Source organism: Pleurodeles waltl, chromosome 6 (assembly GCF_031143425.1).
Source record: "Pleurodeles waltl isolate 20211129_DDA chromosome 6, aPleWal1.hap1.20221129, whole genome shotgun sequence".
In the NCBI taxonomy this organism is placed as follows: Eukaryota; Metazoa; Chordata; class Amphibia; order Caudata; family Salamandridae; genus Pleurodeles; species Pleurodeles waltl.
This window is the reverse complement of record NC_090445.1, coordinates 1,083,012,617-1,083,028,381: the sequence shown is the minus strand read 5'-3', so window position 1 is coordinate 1,083,028,381 and position 15,765 is coordinate 1,083,012,617. Positions and strand designations below refer to the sequence as shown.

General features: G+C 45.8%; 1 protein-coding gene across 2 annotated transcripts in view; it reads left to right on the top strand.

Moving 5' to 3' along the window:
• EMC1 (ER membrane protein complex subunit 1) overlaps window positions 1-15,765 on the top strand; it is a 621,514-nt gene that overhangs the window by 477,227 nt on the left and 128,522 nt on the right. For both annotated transcript variants that reach the window (XM_069240148.1, XM_069240147.1), the window contains one exon: window positions 1,947-2,084. In XM_069240148.1, the coding sequence (XP_069096249.1) occupies window positions 1,947-2,084 (138 nt within the window). The remainder of the gene's footprint in view (window positions 1-1,946; window positions 2,085-15,765) is intronic.

The following is a 15,765-nucleotide window of genomic DNA, read 5'->3' as shown; positions in this document are numbered from 1 at the left end:
CGATAACGATCTCGAGAGATGCTGCAGTGGATCTACAATGGTGGGCTGTGGACGGCAACTTTTCCCAATGAAGACCATTTTGTCTACCACCTCCGGTGGCCACGGTCATAACTGATGCTTCCACTCTAGGGTGAGGAGCTCATCTAGGGGACCTGGAGATCAAAGGTCATGTTTCACATCAATCTGTTTGTATTGCAGGCAATACGTCTGGCTCTCAAGGCCTTCCTCCCGTCCATTCACGGTCAGTCAGTTCAAGTCTTGACAGACAACACTCCCGCGATGTGGTACATCAACAAGCAGGGAGTAGTAGGGTCGTACCTTCTCTGCAGATAGACTCTGCGGCCCTGGTCTGGGGCACAGGACCATTGGATTTACATAGCAAACCATCTGGCCGGAGTTCTCAACGTACATGCGGACAGTCTCAGTCGGCATTTCTCAGCCGATCACAAGTGGCGTCTCCATCCAGACCTGGTTCTTCACATCTCCCAGATGTGGGGATTTCCACAGATAGACCTGTTTGCCACTCAGGAGAACGTACACTGCCCGTTGTTCTGCAGCCTCCAGTATCCAGTGCAGGGGGCGTTGGGGGACGCGTTTCAGATGTGTTGGTGCAACAAGTTGTTTTACTTGTTTCCCCTCACACCCTTCATTCCTCAAGTTCTGAGGAAGATTCGCCAAAATCGGGATAGTCCTTTTATTAGCCCCAAATTGGCCAAGAAGGGTGTGGTACACAGACCTTCTCCAACTTTCACTGCGCTGTCTGCTTCATCTCCCTTACAGGGTAGACCTACTCTTGCAGGGGCAGGTTCTACACCCCCACCTCCAGAGCCTGCACCTACATATCTTTGAACGGGGCAATCTGAGTTCCTTTGTCTCTCCCTCCAGAAGTGGTGGATGTTATCTTATTGACCTGTCGACACTCCACAAAGAGTTGCGTGCGGAGCCGTGCAATTGTGACGTCCTCGTCAACGTGTGGAGCTAGGAAGAAAATGTCCGTCGAATGTTGGCGAATTGGGAGAATTCAGAAGGTGAGGAATGCACAGGTAGCTACTGTATCCACCAGAAAAAGCATTACAGAAGGTAAATGACTTGTTCTTTAAGCAGAAATAGTTATTTCAAGATTCTTTTTTAACAATCAATGGTGCATCTATTTAATTTAGTCCTCCCAAATATGACCACAGTCCTCTTTCAGCTTCATATGTTTCGTGAATTGGCTGGAAATGCATAGTTCAGTAATCTCATTTAAAATTCATATTTCTGTTCCTTCATAATTTGGAAATAATGTCAAATTACCTAGTTGTAGATCTAAATGTCACCAATCTGTAAGAGCTTAAAGCTATCCACCCTCCCCATTTAATGGATGATATTACATTTCAGGGGTTGTACTATTAATTGCAGTTGACCCAAAAGGAGAAATGGAGTACCATTGGCACATTTATTTGAGATCTGGATAGTAATTCCTCAAGTTCTTGTCTCTGAAACTGTTTTTTTTTTAATGTGGGTAAATATAGTATTTTCATGATAGGGCCACAAGGACAATTGGCATTTCCAGGTATCTAGAACCAGAGCAACATAGACTTGTTCTAGTTTATTGATACTGTAAGTCTGGCCTAAGTAAATTAAGCTGGTTTGTCTTTATCAGCCTGCTGGCTTCATCCTTCTCCCAATGAAAGCAGATTTTCCCATTTCTAAGCTCATAAAAACTCATCTCTGAGCTTAAATAACATACTGTATTGTTTTAGCTGTGCTCTCAAGATTCACTCCAGTGCTTACATTTAGTAATCGAGTGAGATTATACTAAAATGAGTACATTGTGTATACTGTGTAGTGTACTCATTTTTTGAATTTATGAATTTTGGGATAATATTGACAGTTAAATATGAGCAACCTTTTGATTATGTATCAGTGCTTCCCAAGACATATCAATCTGAATCCTTTGATTTCAGGACTTGATGACAGAGGAGAGTTGGGAGATCGTAATACCCACAGATATTCAACGTATCACCACTGTGAAAGGAAAAAGGTCAAATGAACATGTGCATTCCCAGGGACGTGTAATGGGTGATCGCAGCGTCCTCTATAAGGTTTGTTTGATTATGGAAGGCAGCACACTAAGTAAAGCATGTCAGTTAGTGGAAATTCCTTTTAATGTATTGTTGATAACATTGAGGAATATTTGTTGCTGTCTGTAATTGATTATAGGGGTGGAAAGTCTGGGCCTTTCTGTGTTTGTGTGAACTTAGAGAAGGTAAGTCTATTTTATTTGGTGGAAGGTGGGTACTGACTATAAGCATCTGTTTGAATTTGGGGTTTGTATTCATTGGTACTGTGTAGATATTTCCATGAAGTGAATGCTATTCGGTTGCACGCACATCGTCATTACTAGTGCATGTGGTTTCATAGGGCCTGAGTCATTTCCTGTCTGTATGATAGTCTGAGACTGATTGTTTTAAGTCATTTAATGATATCAATTACTGATCCCATTGCGTTCTTAAGAGAATTAACTTTATCAGTGTTTACAACTTGGCAGGTACTGCATAGGTTGCCAACGTGTGTGTGGGCATGTTGCAGACCAGAATGGAGGATGGTTCTTTAGAATAAAGTGGCTGTAGTGTACAGGATGCTGGTAGAGACCAGGGAGTCTGGCTTAAGATTCTTCAGTTGTCCTCCACAATGATGCTAACAGTATGGTGGCACTGATAAAGCAGTAGAAGACACATCGCACAGATCTGAGCCAAATTCAAAGTTCAGTCAAATACTGTCCATGCCTCTCAATTGATCCATGCTGATAAATACAGGCACACGATGCAGCATTATTCCATTGTTGTTGTATTCCACTGTTGTTGTATTCCACATTGTGTTCCAGTATCTTCCACAATGTTTTGTGTGCCTGAAGGTGGCCATGCTTGATACTTCATGAATGCTCACTGCCTCAGCCTCGTTGCTAACGACCTATTGCAAGCTGATTTCTAGCAGGAAGAAACACCAGTGAGGACGGTTGTTCCCAGAAGATAGGCTATGAAGACAACAATGTGCAGCTGAGAGTGAGTGATGTAGTTCTGGTTGTTTGACAGCAAGGTGGGTTGTTGCTCTCACAGTTGACCCTTTCTAGTCTGTTTGCTATACAGCCAGTGCCTCATTCTGCTTCTTCCCTACTTTTACAGTTGCTGCCTCCATACTCAGCTGCAAACAAGAGGCACACAGTGAGGCAAGGCAAGTGGGTTCTAGAGCAACCATATCTTTGACTCAAACTATTGAATGGGCTCAAATATCTGCTGTACCTGCAGTGCAAGATAAACCGGGCTGCAGCAGGTCAAGGGATCCCCTTGGGAATCTGCCAAAGCTCTCATTCCATCCGTTGTCTCTTCTTGTTTGGTTTCCATACTGTCAGAACACTTCCTAAACTACTATAGGACTCTGCCTACAGTAGGACCTCCATCGACTGTACTAAAAGTTGACTCTGCGTTCCGACGAACCTGAGTAAAAAGACAGTATAAAGAATATGGTTTGGTCACATCTATGTTGAAAGATTATTTTGCATATTCTTTTAGAGTCCATGATTGTAGGAAAGTAGCCTCTTACTAGCATGGTTACCCCCCATGTGTTACCTGTTGTCAATGTGTTTGACTGTGTTCACTGGGATCCTGCTAACTAGAACCCCGGTGATTATGCTCTCTCCCTTCTAACTTGGTAACTTGTACCATTTTCACACTAATTTGGCATACTGGTGCCCCCATGTAAGTCCCTAGTTTATGGTACCCAGGGCATTGGGGTACCAGGGGACACCCATGGGCTGCAGCATGTATTATGTCACCCATGAGGAGCCCGTGCAAAGTGTTCTGCAGGCCTGCCATTTCAGCCTGCGTCACAGGGTGCATGCACACTTTCACTACAGGTCACTGCACCAGGTCATCGTAAGTCGCCTCTGTGGCAGGCCCTCCCAGCCCAGAGGGCAGGGTGCAAGTACCTCTATGTGTGGGCAACCGTGCACTAGCAGAGGTGCCCCCACGAACTCCACTGCCATTTTGATGGACTTTGTGAGTGCAGGGACTCCATTTTATGCGGGTACTGGACATAGGTTACTACCTTTGTCCAGCTACATAATAGTAACTCTGAACCTGGGCATGTTTGGTATCATACATGTCAGAATCATACCCCAATACTGTTGCCAGTATTGGAAGTATGATTCCGTGCACTCTGGGGGCTCCTTAGATGACCCCCAGCATTGCTCCTATCAGCCTTCTGGGATTTTCCGGGCAGCCCAAGTTGTTGGCACCTCTCAGACAGACTTCTGCCGTCCTGCTGCTTGAACAGCTCAATCCCAAGAAGGCAGAACAAAGGATTTCCCTTGGGAGAGGGGGGTTACACCCTCTCCCTTTGGAAATAGATGTTACGTGGCTGGGGAGAGGTAGCCTCCCCAAGCCACTTGTATGCTTTGAAGGTCAGACCTCCAGTCCCTGCTCTGGTCTGAAACTGACTGACCACTCAGGGGTGGTGCCCAGAGCTCCTGCTGAGGGTCCTTGGGTTCTGCCATCTTGAATCCAAAGATGGCAGGGACTGCTGGGAGCATCTGAGTGGCTAGGTCAGGCAGGTGACGTTGGAGCCCCCTCACGATACGTAGTCACTGGGCTAGGCGACCAGTCCCCTTTCAGGGCTATTTAGGGTATGTCTCTTCAGTGGGTCTTCAGATTCGGCTTGCAAGATTCCAGCAGGACCTCCTCTGCAACCTTACTTTGATTTCTAGCCACTGGAAACACAAATGGACCCTCCAGGAACCAACAATCTGCATCCACGACAAAGACTCTACTTGCAACATTGTTTCCACGGCTCCTTCCAGCTTCTGCAACATTTCTCCGGCTGTTCATCCTCTGAGGGTGATAAGTCTTCAGTCTGCATGAGAAAGAAGAAGGAATCTCCCTTGGAGGGAAGGAGTCACTCCCCTGCATCTGCAGGCACCAACTGCAATGACGACCGGCTGTGTGGATCTCCTCTCATCCTGAGCTGCGTGGATCCTGCATCACAGGTGGTGGTCCGTAGTAGTCCTCTTGGTCCTCTATGCCAGCTGTCCAACTTTGGTGGAGGTACGCTCTTGCCTTCCCACACAGGACAGTACCCCGTGCACCCCATCTCTTGTGACTGCCAAGACTTGTTTGCATTTCATCCACAGGATCTTCAGGCTCCGTCTAGCTCCTGCTCTCCTTCCTGCGACGCACAGCCCTCTGCATGCCTCTCAAGTAGTGCTGTGTGGGTTCCTCTGTGACTCCTCGTCCAGTGGGTCTCCTGTGGGGGCTGCCTCTTCTTCTGTGGACTCTGACTTGCTGAGGGTCCCCCTAGGCCTCCCTCCCCTCACTCCCGCCACCCCAGTGGGTTGAGTCCTCCTTGACCTTCCTGGTCTCTGGCAGCTCCACTTTTGCTTCACCGCCACTTCTGCCTTTTCTACGGCTTGTTGGTGGCTTTCACACACCACTGACTGACTGCAACCATCCATCCGGTGTAGGACATTGACTACATCCTCCAGGAACTCTTCACTTGCTCCACGGCTGCATTCCTGGCCATCTTTGTCTTACTGTAGACCAACTCCTGCATCCACAGCTGGGTGGGTAGTAGCTTCTACTCTTCTGTGACTTCTGGACTTGGTCCCCTTCTTCCACAGGTGCTCCTCTTCAGGAATCCACTGCTGGTTTCTTGCAGTCTTGTCGGGGTGTTGCATTTTCTTTTTCTTTCTTTTGGGTGGTTTGGGGAAAATCTAGTAATTTACTCTCTTCTTCCTGGTCTGTAGGGGGCACTGTGGTACTTAACTTTGGGGTTTCTTAGTAACCCCAACCCCCCTCTACACATTCAACTTATCTAGGTGGGGGTCCTGTGTTCACATTCCATTTTTTTAAATTTGTTTTGGGCTCCTCCTAGGGTCACTATTGTCTAATTGCATTTGCATTGTTTTCTCTCACTTCCTATGCCTATTGCTAATAACTAGTGTATATATTTAGTGTGTTACTTGCCTCCTATTGCAAACTAGGAAATAGAGAAATATAATCGATTTGGTGTAGGCAGTCTTTAAATCTATTATTGTTCAGACTGACACCACTTTATAGTGGGCAGTCCATAGAGAAGTTTACACGGAAAGGGATCTGATCCTGAAAAAAGCCTTAGACCCTGAAGTAGGTGCTTTCAGGTCAGTGACATGGTGTATCTACTTCCTGCGCTTCAGCCTGCCCATAGGCTTCCCATTTGGTAGCTCCTTCATTGCTCTCACATTGTTTCTCATCATTTGTCCATGGCATGCATACATCATGCCCCTTGTTTTGTTTATCCCTCCCCGGAGCATGGATCAGTTACTAATATTCCTCCACAACTCCCATTTTAAGACCTGTTTTAGGACCTACTTTTTTCTTAGTTTTTCAGTACTCTACCATAGTGCTGTCACTGGGGAGGTGGAGGTGGGGGTTGGGTTGGTTTAACAACTCAAGCAAATTGGCTAAGCTAGCTGTTCTAACTGATGCTTCTTCTATTTAAGATGTGAGCACCTCCTAAGTGCTATTTTCCCACTGTTTAGGCCGCTCATAGTCACTGGGGGAAAAAAAACTACACATCGGTTCTTTACTGTAACGCACACTGACGTCATGTATGTGAGTGTTTTTCAGTGTTGCTCAGCCCGCGGGACGCTGGGGTACGAAAGTGTAGGCAGACTGCCCCACGTGAGGAGCAGTGTTACCTTCCAGTGACTCGATGTCCGCCTGACTCGGGAAGCTCGCACTCTGTGCCTCTTGTTTTTCCAGGATTCACGAATGCTGTGCTATATTCGCTGAGGCAGTGACAGTCACAAATGACCATGTAGAAGAAGAGTTTAAGGAAAGGTAAAATACTTTTTTAAAATAGTTTACTGTCCAAAATAAGTTGAATGTTAGCTGAGTGAACGACGCTCATATCGGCTGTACTGAATATCCTCAACTTTGCAAAATGAGAATAACGCATTAGTTTTTATAGGGTAGCGCGTGTGGCATTTATAGATGCTCAGTGTCTTTGTCGTTAATTTTTAAATCGCTTGGGGTTAGTGTGCATATAGTGCCTAAATTGCCTTCGTTCGCCATACGTGTCAACCAAAATACATATTTTCCTTTTTATAATGGCCGAAGCATTTTACCCTGAAGTTTGCATCTGATATTTTCTAGTGTTCCTACTCGTCACAACAGTAATATGGGAGTGTTATCTTGTGCGCAGTTTGAGCTGTAAGAAGTCTTGGGCCTGATTTATCTTCTTTCCTCTCACCAGGGTTGGGGAAGCGCCCCACGCTCAGACGTTTCATTTGTACAAGCATCTTCTGTGCACCAAGGCACTAGTCGTATCTGACTGTCACGTGGTCTTTGTTCACGAAACATTTGTAACAATTTGAGACTTGTTTATGGCGAGGAGTCTAAGTTGGGGTCACGGTAGCATGATTTCCAAGTGTGGGTCATGAGCCAGTTTCCATCAGAATGTGTTACTGGGGGCTCAGCAGAACTTTGTCGATCATCTGGAGAGTTGCGTATCGTTCTGACCCTTCTTCTAAATGTTAGCATTTTATTAAAGATCAATAAAAACACAATGCTCCTGCCTTGCATTTTTGTTTAATAATCTCATGCTTCCTGGGAGTTGCAGTTTTGTCTGATTTCAGTTATTAAAACTGATTTCTTGTTCGAGAAAGCAGCGGGGAGAGAATGTGGTTTTACTGCCGGACTTTCAGATTTTGGAACTAGTGAACCATGTTAAAGCGTTGGCTACTTATAATCCTGCAGTTCTAAGCAAATCACTTATTCTCTCCGTGTGCCTAAAAAAATAAGTGTTACCTTATGTAATGTAACTGATGCTTATGTAAATCACTTCTATAACGTTATTCTATGTCAAACTGCTAAATAAATAAATACGCCCAGGACTAGAGCTGTGTGTCCTTGGTTACATCGAGTCTTAACTTTACCCTAGTGTATTGTCCGATGCTTTTTGAAGGGTTTCTCCTTATGACATTTCTGGAATGTATGGTCTGTTTAGGTATGTAAGGGACAATCTTGTCACTGTCAGTATAATAATTTCACTATATGAGGCAAACTGAGCAACATTGCCAATGCTGTTTTAAATCGCGGCCGGAACCACTTTTACACATATGTAATTTTGAAAGGGTACACTGCACATAGGCATTCATACATTAGACGTAAAAAAAAAAAACAGGCATCACAACCAGCACTTTTGAGAATGGATTATTGTATGCCAAAAGAAACAAGCATTTGCAATGCAATAGGTCTTGTGTTTACTCGAGTTTAAAGCTATTAGCGTTGTAAACTCCTAACCAGACTTTTCTTGCCACATAAACTGAAAAGTAAAACCGTTTCACATAAGCGAGCCGACGGCCACCAAGAGTGCAAAGCAAACACACAAAAGGAAAATCCACTTGCAGTGAAAATTATCGGCAAAAGTGCAATTATCCAATTAACCGCAAAAGTACAAATATCCATGTAACAGGGTCGATGTCATGGGAACAAATTTTTTAGTGTTCCACCGAAATAAAAGGCAAAGAGTGAAACAAAGCAGCATCTTCTAAAATATCAAAGGGGTTGGTCTACCTAAAACTGATAGCATGCCTGTGTGCATGGACAAAGAACAGGGAAATATTCAATAAAAATCCTGAAATGTTGGACTTTTTACATGATACAAAATATTATTTTATGAAAATGAAAGCGTCTTTACCTGGGCACAGAATGGTTTAATATATGAATGGATGCAGGAAAATTAGGCGCTTGGTTCCCTGCCATTTCAGAATGCCACAGTCATGTCTATGCCTTGGCCTGGGTGGGATTAATGGACACGGTCACCATGAGATAGAGTGGAAGAGTGCTGGTCCTCAAAAATATGTACTGGTGTCCCACTGGCACCCCCGGCGCAATGTAACCATTGGGTTAAGAAGAGGGCACTGCATGGCCATAAAGATAGGGTGGTGGGTAGTTATAAAGTAAAGTTTCATTTTAAGGTGTAGGTTAGCATAGGGTCAGTACTCTTATTCTTGAATCTATTTTACTCAATGTTGTGGTAATCTTTGAAGTGATAATCCCTGCAGTGGTAATCTCAGGTAGTAATCACAGTAGTGGTAATATCAGTGGTAGTAATCCCATCAGTGGTAATCTCAGCAGTGGTAATACCTGTGGTGGTAATCTAAACTGTAATAATCCCAGTAGTGATAATCTCAGCAGTGGTAATTCCTGCTGTGAAACTTTCAACTGTGGTAATCTCAGCAGAGGTAATCCCTGCACTGGTAATCTCGGAGGTAATAATCAGAGTAGTGGTGACCTCAGCAGTGGAACCCCCTGCAGGGATAATTTCAGAGGTTAGTAATCACAGGAGGGGTAATATCAGCAGTGGTAATCTCAGAGTTAGTAATCACAGTAGTGGTAATCCCTGCGGTGGTCCTCTGAGGTAGTAATCACAGTAGTTGTATTCCCTGCAGTGGTACTCTCAGCGGTGGTAATCACAGTAGTGGTAATCTCAGCAGTGGTAATCCCTGCAGTGATAATCTCAGAGTTAGTAATGACGGTAATATCAGTAGTGGTAATCTCAGTGGTAGTAATCACATCAGTGGTAATCACATCAGTGGTAATCCCTGCAGTGGTACTCTGAGGTAGTAATCCCAGTAGTGGTAATCTCAGCATTGGTAATCCCTGCAGTGATAGTTTCAACTGTGGTAATGTGAGCAGAGGTCATCACTGCACTGGTCTGGTAATATCTGGGGTAGTAATCACAGTAGTGATAACCTCAGCATTTGTAACCCCTGCAGTGGTAATCTCAGAGGTAGTAATCCCGGTAGTGGTAATCTCAGCAGAGGTAATCCCTGCACTGGTAATCTCAGATGTAATAATAACAGTACTGGTAACCTCAGCAGTGGTAACCCCTGCAGGGGTAATTTCAGAGGTAGTAATCACAGTAGTGGTAATATCAGCAGTGGTAATCTCAGAGTTAATAATCGAAGTAGTGGTAATCTCAGCAGTGGTACTCTCAGAGGTAGTAATCACAGTAGTGGTAATTCATCAGTGGTACCCCCTGCAGTGGTAATGTTGGCGTTAGTAATCACAGTAGTCGTAATATCAGTAGTGGTAACCCCTGCAGGGGTAATTCTAGAGGTAGGAATCACAGTAGTGGTAATACCACTAGTGGTAATATCAGTGATAGTAATCACATCAGTGGTAATCTCAGCAGTGGTACTCAAAGGTAGTAATCACAGTAGTGGTAATTCAGTAGTGGTACTCCCTACAGTGGTAATCTCAGAGGTAATCCCTGCAGTGGTAATCTCAAAGGTAGTCATCTCAGTAGTAGTAATCTCAGCAGTGGTAGTCCCTGCAATGATAATCTCAACTGTGGTAATCTGAGCAGAGGTAATCCCTGTACTGGTAATCTTGAAAGCAGTAATCACAGTAGTGGTAATCTCAGCAGTGGTAATCCCTGCAGTGGTACTCTGAGTTAGTAAACACAGTAGTAGTAATTCAGTGGTGGTACTCCCTGCAGTGGTAATCTCACCAGTGGTAATCACAATAGTGGTAATCTCAGCAGTGGTAATCGCTGGAGGGGTAATCCCAGAGGTAGTAATCACAATAGTGGTAATTCCAGAGCTAGTAATCAGAGCAGTGGTAATCCCTGCAGTGATACTCTGAGGTAGTAATTACAATAGTGGTAATTTAGCAGTGGTAATCCCTGCAGTGATCATTTCAGGGGTGGTAGTCTGAGCAGAAGTAATCCCTGCACTGGCAATCTCGGAGGTAGTGATCACAGTAGTGGTAATAGCAGTGGTACTCCCTGCAGTGGTAATGTCAGCGGTAGTAATAACAGTAGTGGTAATGTCAGCAGTGGTAATCCCTGCACTGGTCATTTCAGAGGTAGTAATCACAGTAGTGGTAATATCAGTAGTGGTAACCCTCTGCAGGGGTAATTTTAGAGGCAGTAATCACAGTAGTGGTAATAGCACTGGTAATCTCAGAGTTGGTAATCAGAGCAGTGGTACTCTCAGAGGTAGTTTTCACAGTAATGGTAATTCAGCAGTGGTACTCCCTGCAGTGGTAATCTCAGCGGTAGTAATCACAGTAGTGGTAAGCACCCCTTCAGTGTATTTTGTATGCATCTGATAATAGACATATGTGGAACTCTTTCTTTGAGTCCACTAATCATTTGGCTTGGGTGCCAGCTTTCATTGCTTTTATTTTTCATTTTTTATTTTTGGATGCCATATATGTGAGGTTGAGTTCTGAAGGGAGGATGGCTCAAGCTTGTTGACTTTGAGTTTTTCGCCCTGCATGGTTCCTGGCATTTGGTAACAATGATGTTGCTCCTTTCTATTAAATCATCATTTTGAAAACGGCAAGACTTGATTTTCATCAAGCTTTTTGTGTCATATGTGGAACTTGTCACCTGTTCTTTTGGAGTAGAAATGCCACCTTTTGCTTTAGCTGCCCTGTTATGTCTTGATGTTTTGTATTTTAAAATGTTCTGGTAATGTGGGTTGAGGCAACCACAGCAGCGGACTTGGTGTACATCTGAACTTGTAATCCTTTGCTCTTGTTACATGTACTTGACCTGTTTTCATGTAGGTGAAACTTCCAGTCCTTTTTTACTAATTATTTTGCATTGAAGCAGAAAGACAGTAGAACTGCCTTTGGATTGGAAATCCCTTGTTGGCTCAAACCTGTAAGTGGAGCTTTTACTTGAAGCCTATAAATACTGTGTGTGATTAAACTACTTCACGACTCCAGAGGTCACCTTGGAGCTTTCATCTCCATTGATTGCAAATTCACTGTTTTGACAGAGGGGGAACACACATTATGGTAATGAATCCTGACATTAACAGTGGTCTTTCTCTAAGTCTCTAAAATTTCAGAGACTTATACAAGAGGCCCAAAAGCATGTTATTTTAGGGGCAAAACAAGTGAGTCTATATAATAAGAAAGGTCTGGAATTTTACTCTAAACATGTTTGTTCAAAATAAACTGGGGGTTGGCGGGGTGGGGTTTGGCTAAGACAGGTCCTAGATATATTTATTCTGATCTAATATCTTCTTGAGAAATCCTTCCCCGTGATTATTCTTGCACCTGCTTTGGAGGTTGTGTGGGTTGGTAAATCTCCAGGACACTCATTTCCGTATTCAAATAAGACTCTTTGAACCTGTAGTTTGAAACTGAGTCCGAACTACAAATAAGTTTTGGTCTGAGCCTGAACCCCCAAAAAGAGTGTGTTTAAAAAGCTGTTCTTTTGTGACGGCTGCCAAAGGCTGCTAAACTATAGTTCACCCATCCCCCTTCTTGGAGGATGTAGCAAAATGCCACTGTTGGGATTGTCACACCTCGCTTTTTGCTTAGTGTTTATGCCAACTTTGATTGGAAGTGTGCTGGGACCATGCTAACCAGTCCCCAGCACCAGTGTTCTTTCCCTAAAACTGTACCTTTATTACCACAATTGACACAGCTCTGGCACACAGTTAAATCCCTTGTAAAAGGTGCCCCTGAAACCAAGGGCCCTGTGGCCCGGGAAGGTCCCTAAGGACTGCAGCATGTACTATGCCACCTTCAGGGACCCCTTACTCAGTACATGCACACTGCTTTGCAGCTAGTGTGTGCTAGTGGGGAGAAAAGACAGTCGACATGGCACTCCTCTCAGAGTGCCATGCCCACAAACCACTGCCTGTGGCATAGGTAAGTCACCCCTCTAGCAGGCCTTACAGTCCTAAGGCAGGGTGCACTTAACCCCAGGTGAGGGCATATATGCATGAGCCCTATGCCTCTAAAGTGTCTGAGTCATTCTTCGACATTGTAAGAGCAGTGTAGCCATACTTAATATATGGTCTGGGAGTTTGTCATTACAAGCTCCACAGCACCATGATGGCTACACTGAATACTGGGAAGTTTGGTATCAAACTTCTCAGCACAATGAACCCACACTGATGCCAGTGTAGGATTTATTGAAAAATGCACACATAGGGCATCTTAGAGATGCCCCCTGCATGTTAGCCCAACTGCTAGTGTAAGGCTGACCGGTCTCTGCCAGCCTGCCACTTCCAGATGAGTTTCTGACCACATGGGGTGAGTGCTTTGTGCACTCTGTGGTCAGAAACAAAGCCTGTCCCGGGTGGTGATGCTTCACACCTCCCCATGCAGGAACTGCAACACCTGGCAGTGAGCCTCAAAGGCTCAAGCCTGGTGTTACAGTGCCCCAGGGCATTCCAGCTCGTGGAGGTGCCCGCCCCCCAGACAAGCCCCCACTTTTTGGCGGCAAGTCAAGCGGGATAATGAGAAAATCAAGGAGGCGTCACCCCCTCAGCAAGGACCACCCCTAGGGTGTCCAGAGTTGAAGTGCCCCACCTCCCCCTCCAACCCTTGAGAAATCCTCCATCTTGCTTTGGAGGATTAGGACCAATAGGGATAGGGATGTGTGCCCTCCCCAGAGGGAAGTGAGCACAAGGAGGATGTAGCCCCCCCTCGGGGACAGTAGCCATTGGCTATTGCCCTCTGACCCCAACACACCCGTAAATTTAGTATTTAGAGGCAACCGGGAACCCAGCCCTTCAGATTCCTGATGACCTCAAGAAAGGAGGACTGCTGAGCTGAAAACTCCACAGAGAAGAGAAGGAAACAACAACTGACTCGACCCCAGCCCATCTCCCGCTTCGAAAAGCTGCAAGAAAATAAGCAACATGTTCTGCAGGACCAGCGACTGCAGAAAAGCCTCTGGGGACGGTCTGCCTCACCGAGGGCGAAGAAACTCTCGTGGACAGCGGACCCGTCCAAAGAGAAGACCAATAAACCAACTTTAAAGGGACTCTCACCTCGCTCCAGAAGCATGAGTCGAACTACTCTGCACCTGACGCCCCCGGCCCGTGTCCAGAAAAAACAAGTATCCAGAGAGGACCCCCAGGCGACTCAGATGACGTGCCCACCCTGGGCTGACCTCCCTGCACCCCCACGACGACACCTGCAGAGGGAATCCCAAGGACCTCCCGGGACCGGGACTGCCCGGGACAAAGATATCTGATGCCTGGAAAAGCACTGAACCCGCAGCCCTCAGGCCAGAGGGAAACCAACCACCGGTGCAGCAACGACCAGCAGGCGGCACTCACCCTTGCCCAGTCGGTGGCTTGCCCGAGAGGCCCCCCTGTGTCCTGCCTGCAGTGCCTAAGTGACCCCGAGTCCCCCCATAGAGTTCTATTGAGAACCCGATGCTCTGTTTGCACACTGCACCCCTCCACACCGTGCTGCTGAGGGTGTCATTTTTGTCCCTACTTGGGGCCCCTCCAGTACTCCTCAAAACCCCTAGGTCTGCCCTCTGACAACGCGGGTACCTACCTGCCAGCAGACTGGAACCGGAGTACCCCCTGTCTCCATAGGGGCCCACATTATTTTGGCTTCTGTTTAACCTCTGTACCTGCCCTGCCCTGTGTTGGGTGTTTGGGGTTACCTTGAACCCCCAACGGTGGGCTACCTATGTGTGTGGTGCCTAACTGAGAAGCTGTACTTTACTTACCTCCCCCAGGAACTCTTTAAAATTGCATTGTGTCCACTTTTAAAATAGCTTTTTGCCATTTTAAAGAAAACAGTGTACAATATTGATTCTATTCACAGTCCTAATTATTACTTTGCAAAGTTCCTTTCATTTGATGCACTTACCTGCTAAATGAATCTTGTGGTTCTAGAAATAAATTAACAAAAGAATATTTTTCTATTTAAAAATCTACTGGCCTGCAGTTAAGTCATTAAATGTGTGTTTTCAGTTATTGCTTGTGTGTGTACGACAAATGCTTAACCCTACCCTCTGGTGAACCTAAATGCTCGACCACACTACCACAAATAGAGCATTAGTATAATCTATTATTTTCTCTGTCAAGACTCTTGGGGAAACCCTCGACTTTGTGCACAATTTGGCCCTCATTATGTCATTGGTGGTAAAAACTGCCTACCGCTGCGGCAACGGCTGCCAAAAGACCGTCGCCGCAGCTAACATCCGCCCGCCACAATATGACCACAGCCAGATTTCCGCCACAAGAAGGGCAGAAATCCAGGTGTGGTCATGCTTGCAACGGTATTAAGGTGGCACTGCTACCACCAGCAGCGCCACGCCAGTAGACCGCCGCCAGCTGTATTATGAGAAATAATACGGCCTGGCGGTGTGCTGCTGGAGGTAGCAGTGCCCCATCCCATACCCTGCCGGAAGACCCCCTGGATTCAGGTAAGCTGGGTTTCTGACAGGTGGAGGGGTGGGGGGTGTTGAGTGTGTGGGATGAGTGTGTAGTGTGGATTTAGTTTGTGTGTGCATGTGTGAGACTGTGTGTATGAATGCAAATGTGAATGAGTGTCTGTGTGTAAGTTTGGATTTGTGTATGGAGGTGTGCGTCAATGAATGGATGCATGCATGTTTGAATGCGTGTATGCCTGTGTGAGTGAGTGTGCGTGTATGGGGGATTGGAAGGGTGGAGAGTGGATGGAGGGGGCAGAGTGGATGGCTTATATAGGGAGTGTTGGGGAGTGGACCTCCTACCACTGACAGGGAAGGAATTCCCTGTCACTGGTAGGGCCTACTGCCATGCTTTTCATTGCATTACGAACGCCACGAAAACCATGGCGGTAGGTAGGGTCATAATGCTGCTGGCGTGACAGTAGCAGTCACCCAGTTTGAGATTATCTCCAGCCTAGCAGCTGCTACCGCCATGGTGCTTAGTGTGGTACATTTTGGCTTCAGCCAACCCGCCAATGTCATAATGTGGCGGTATGT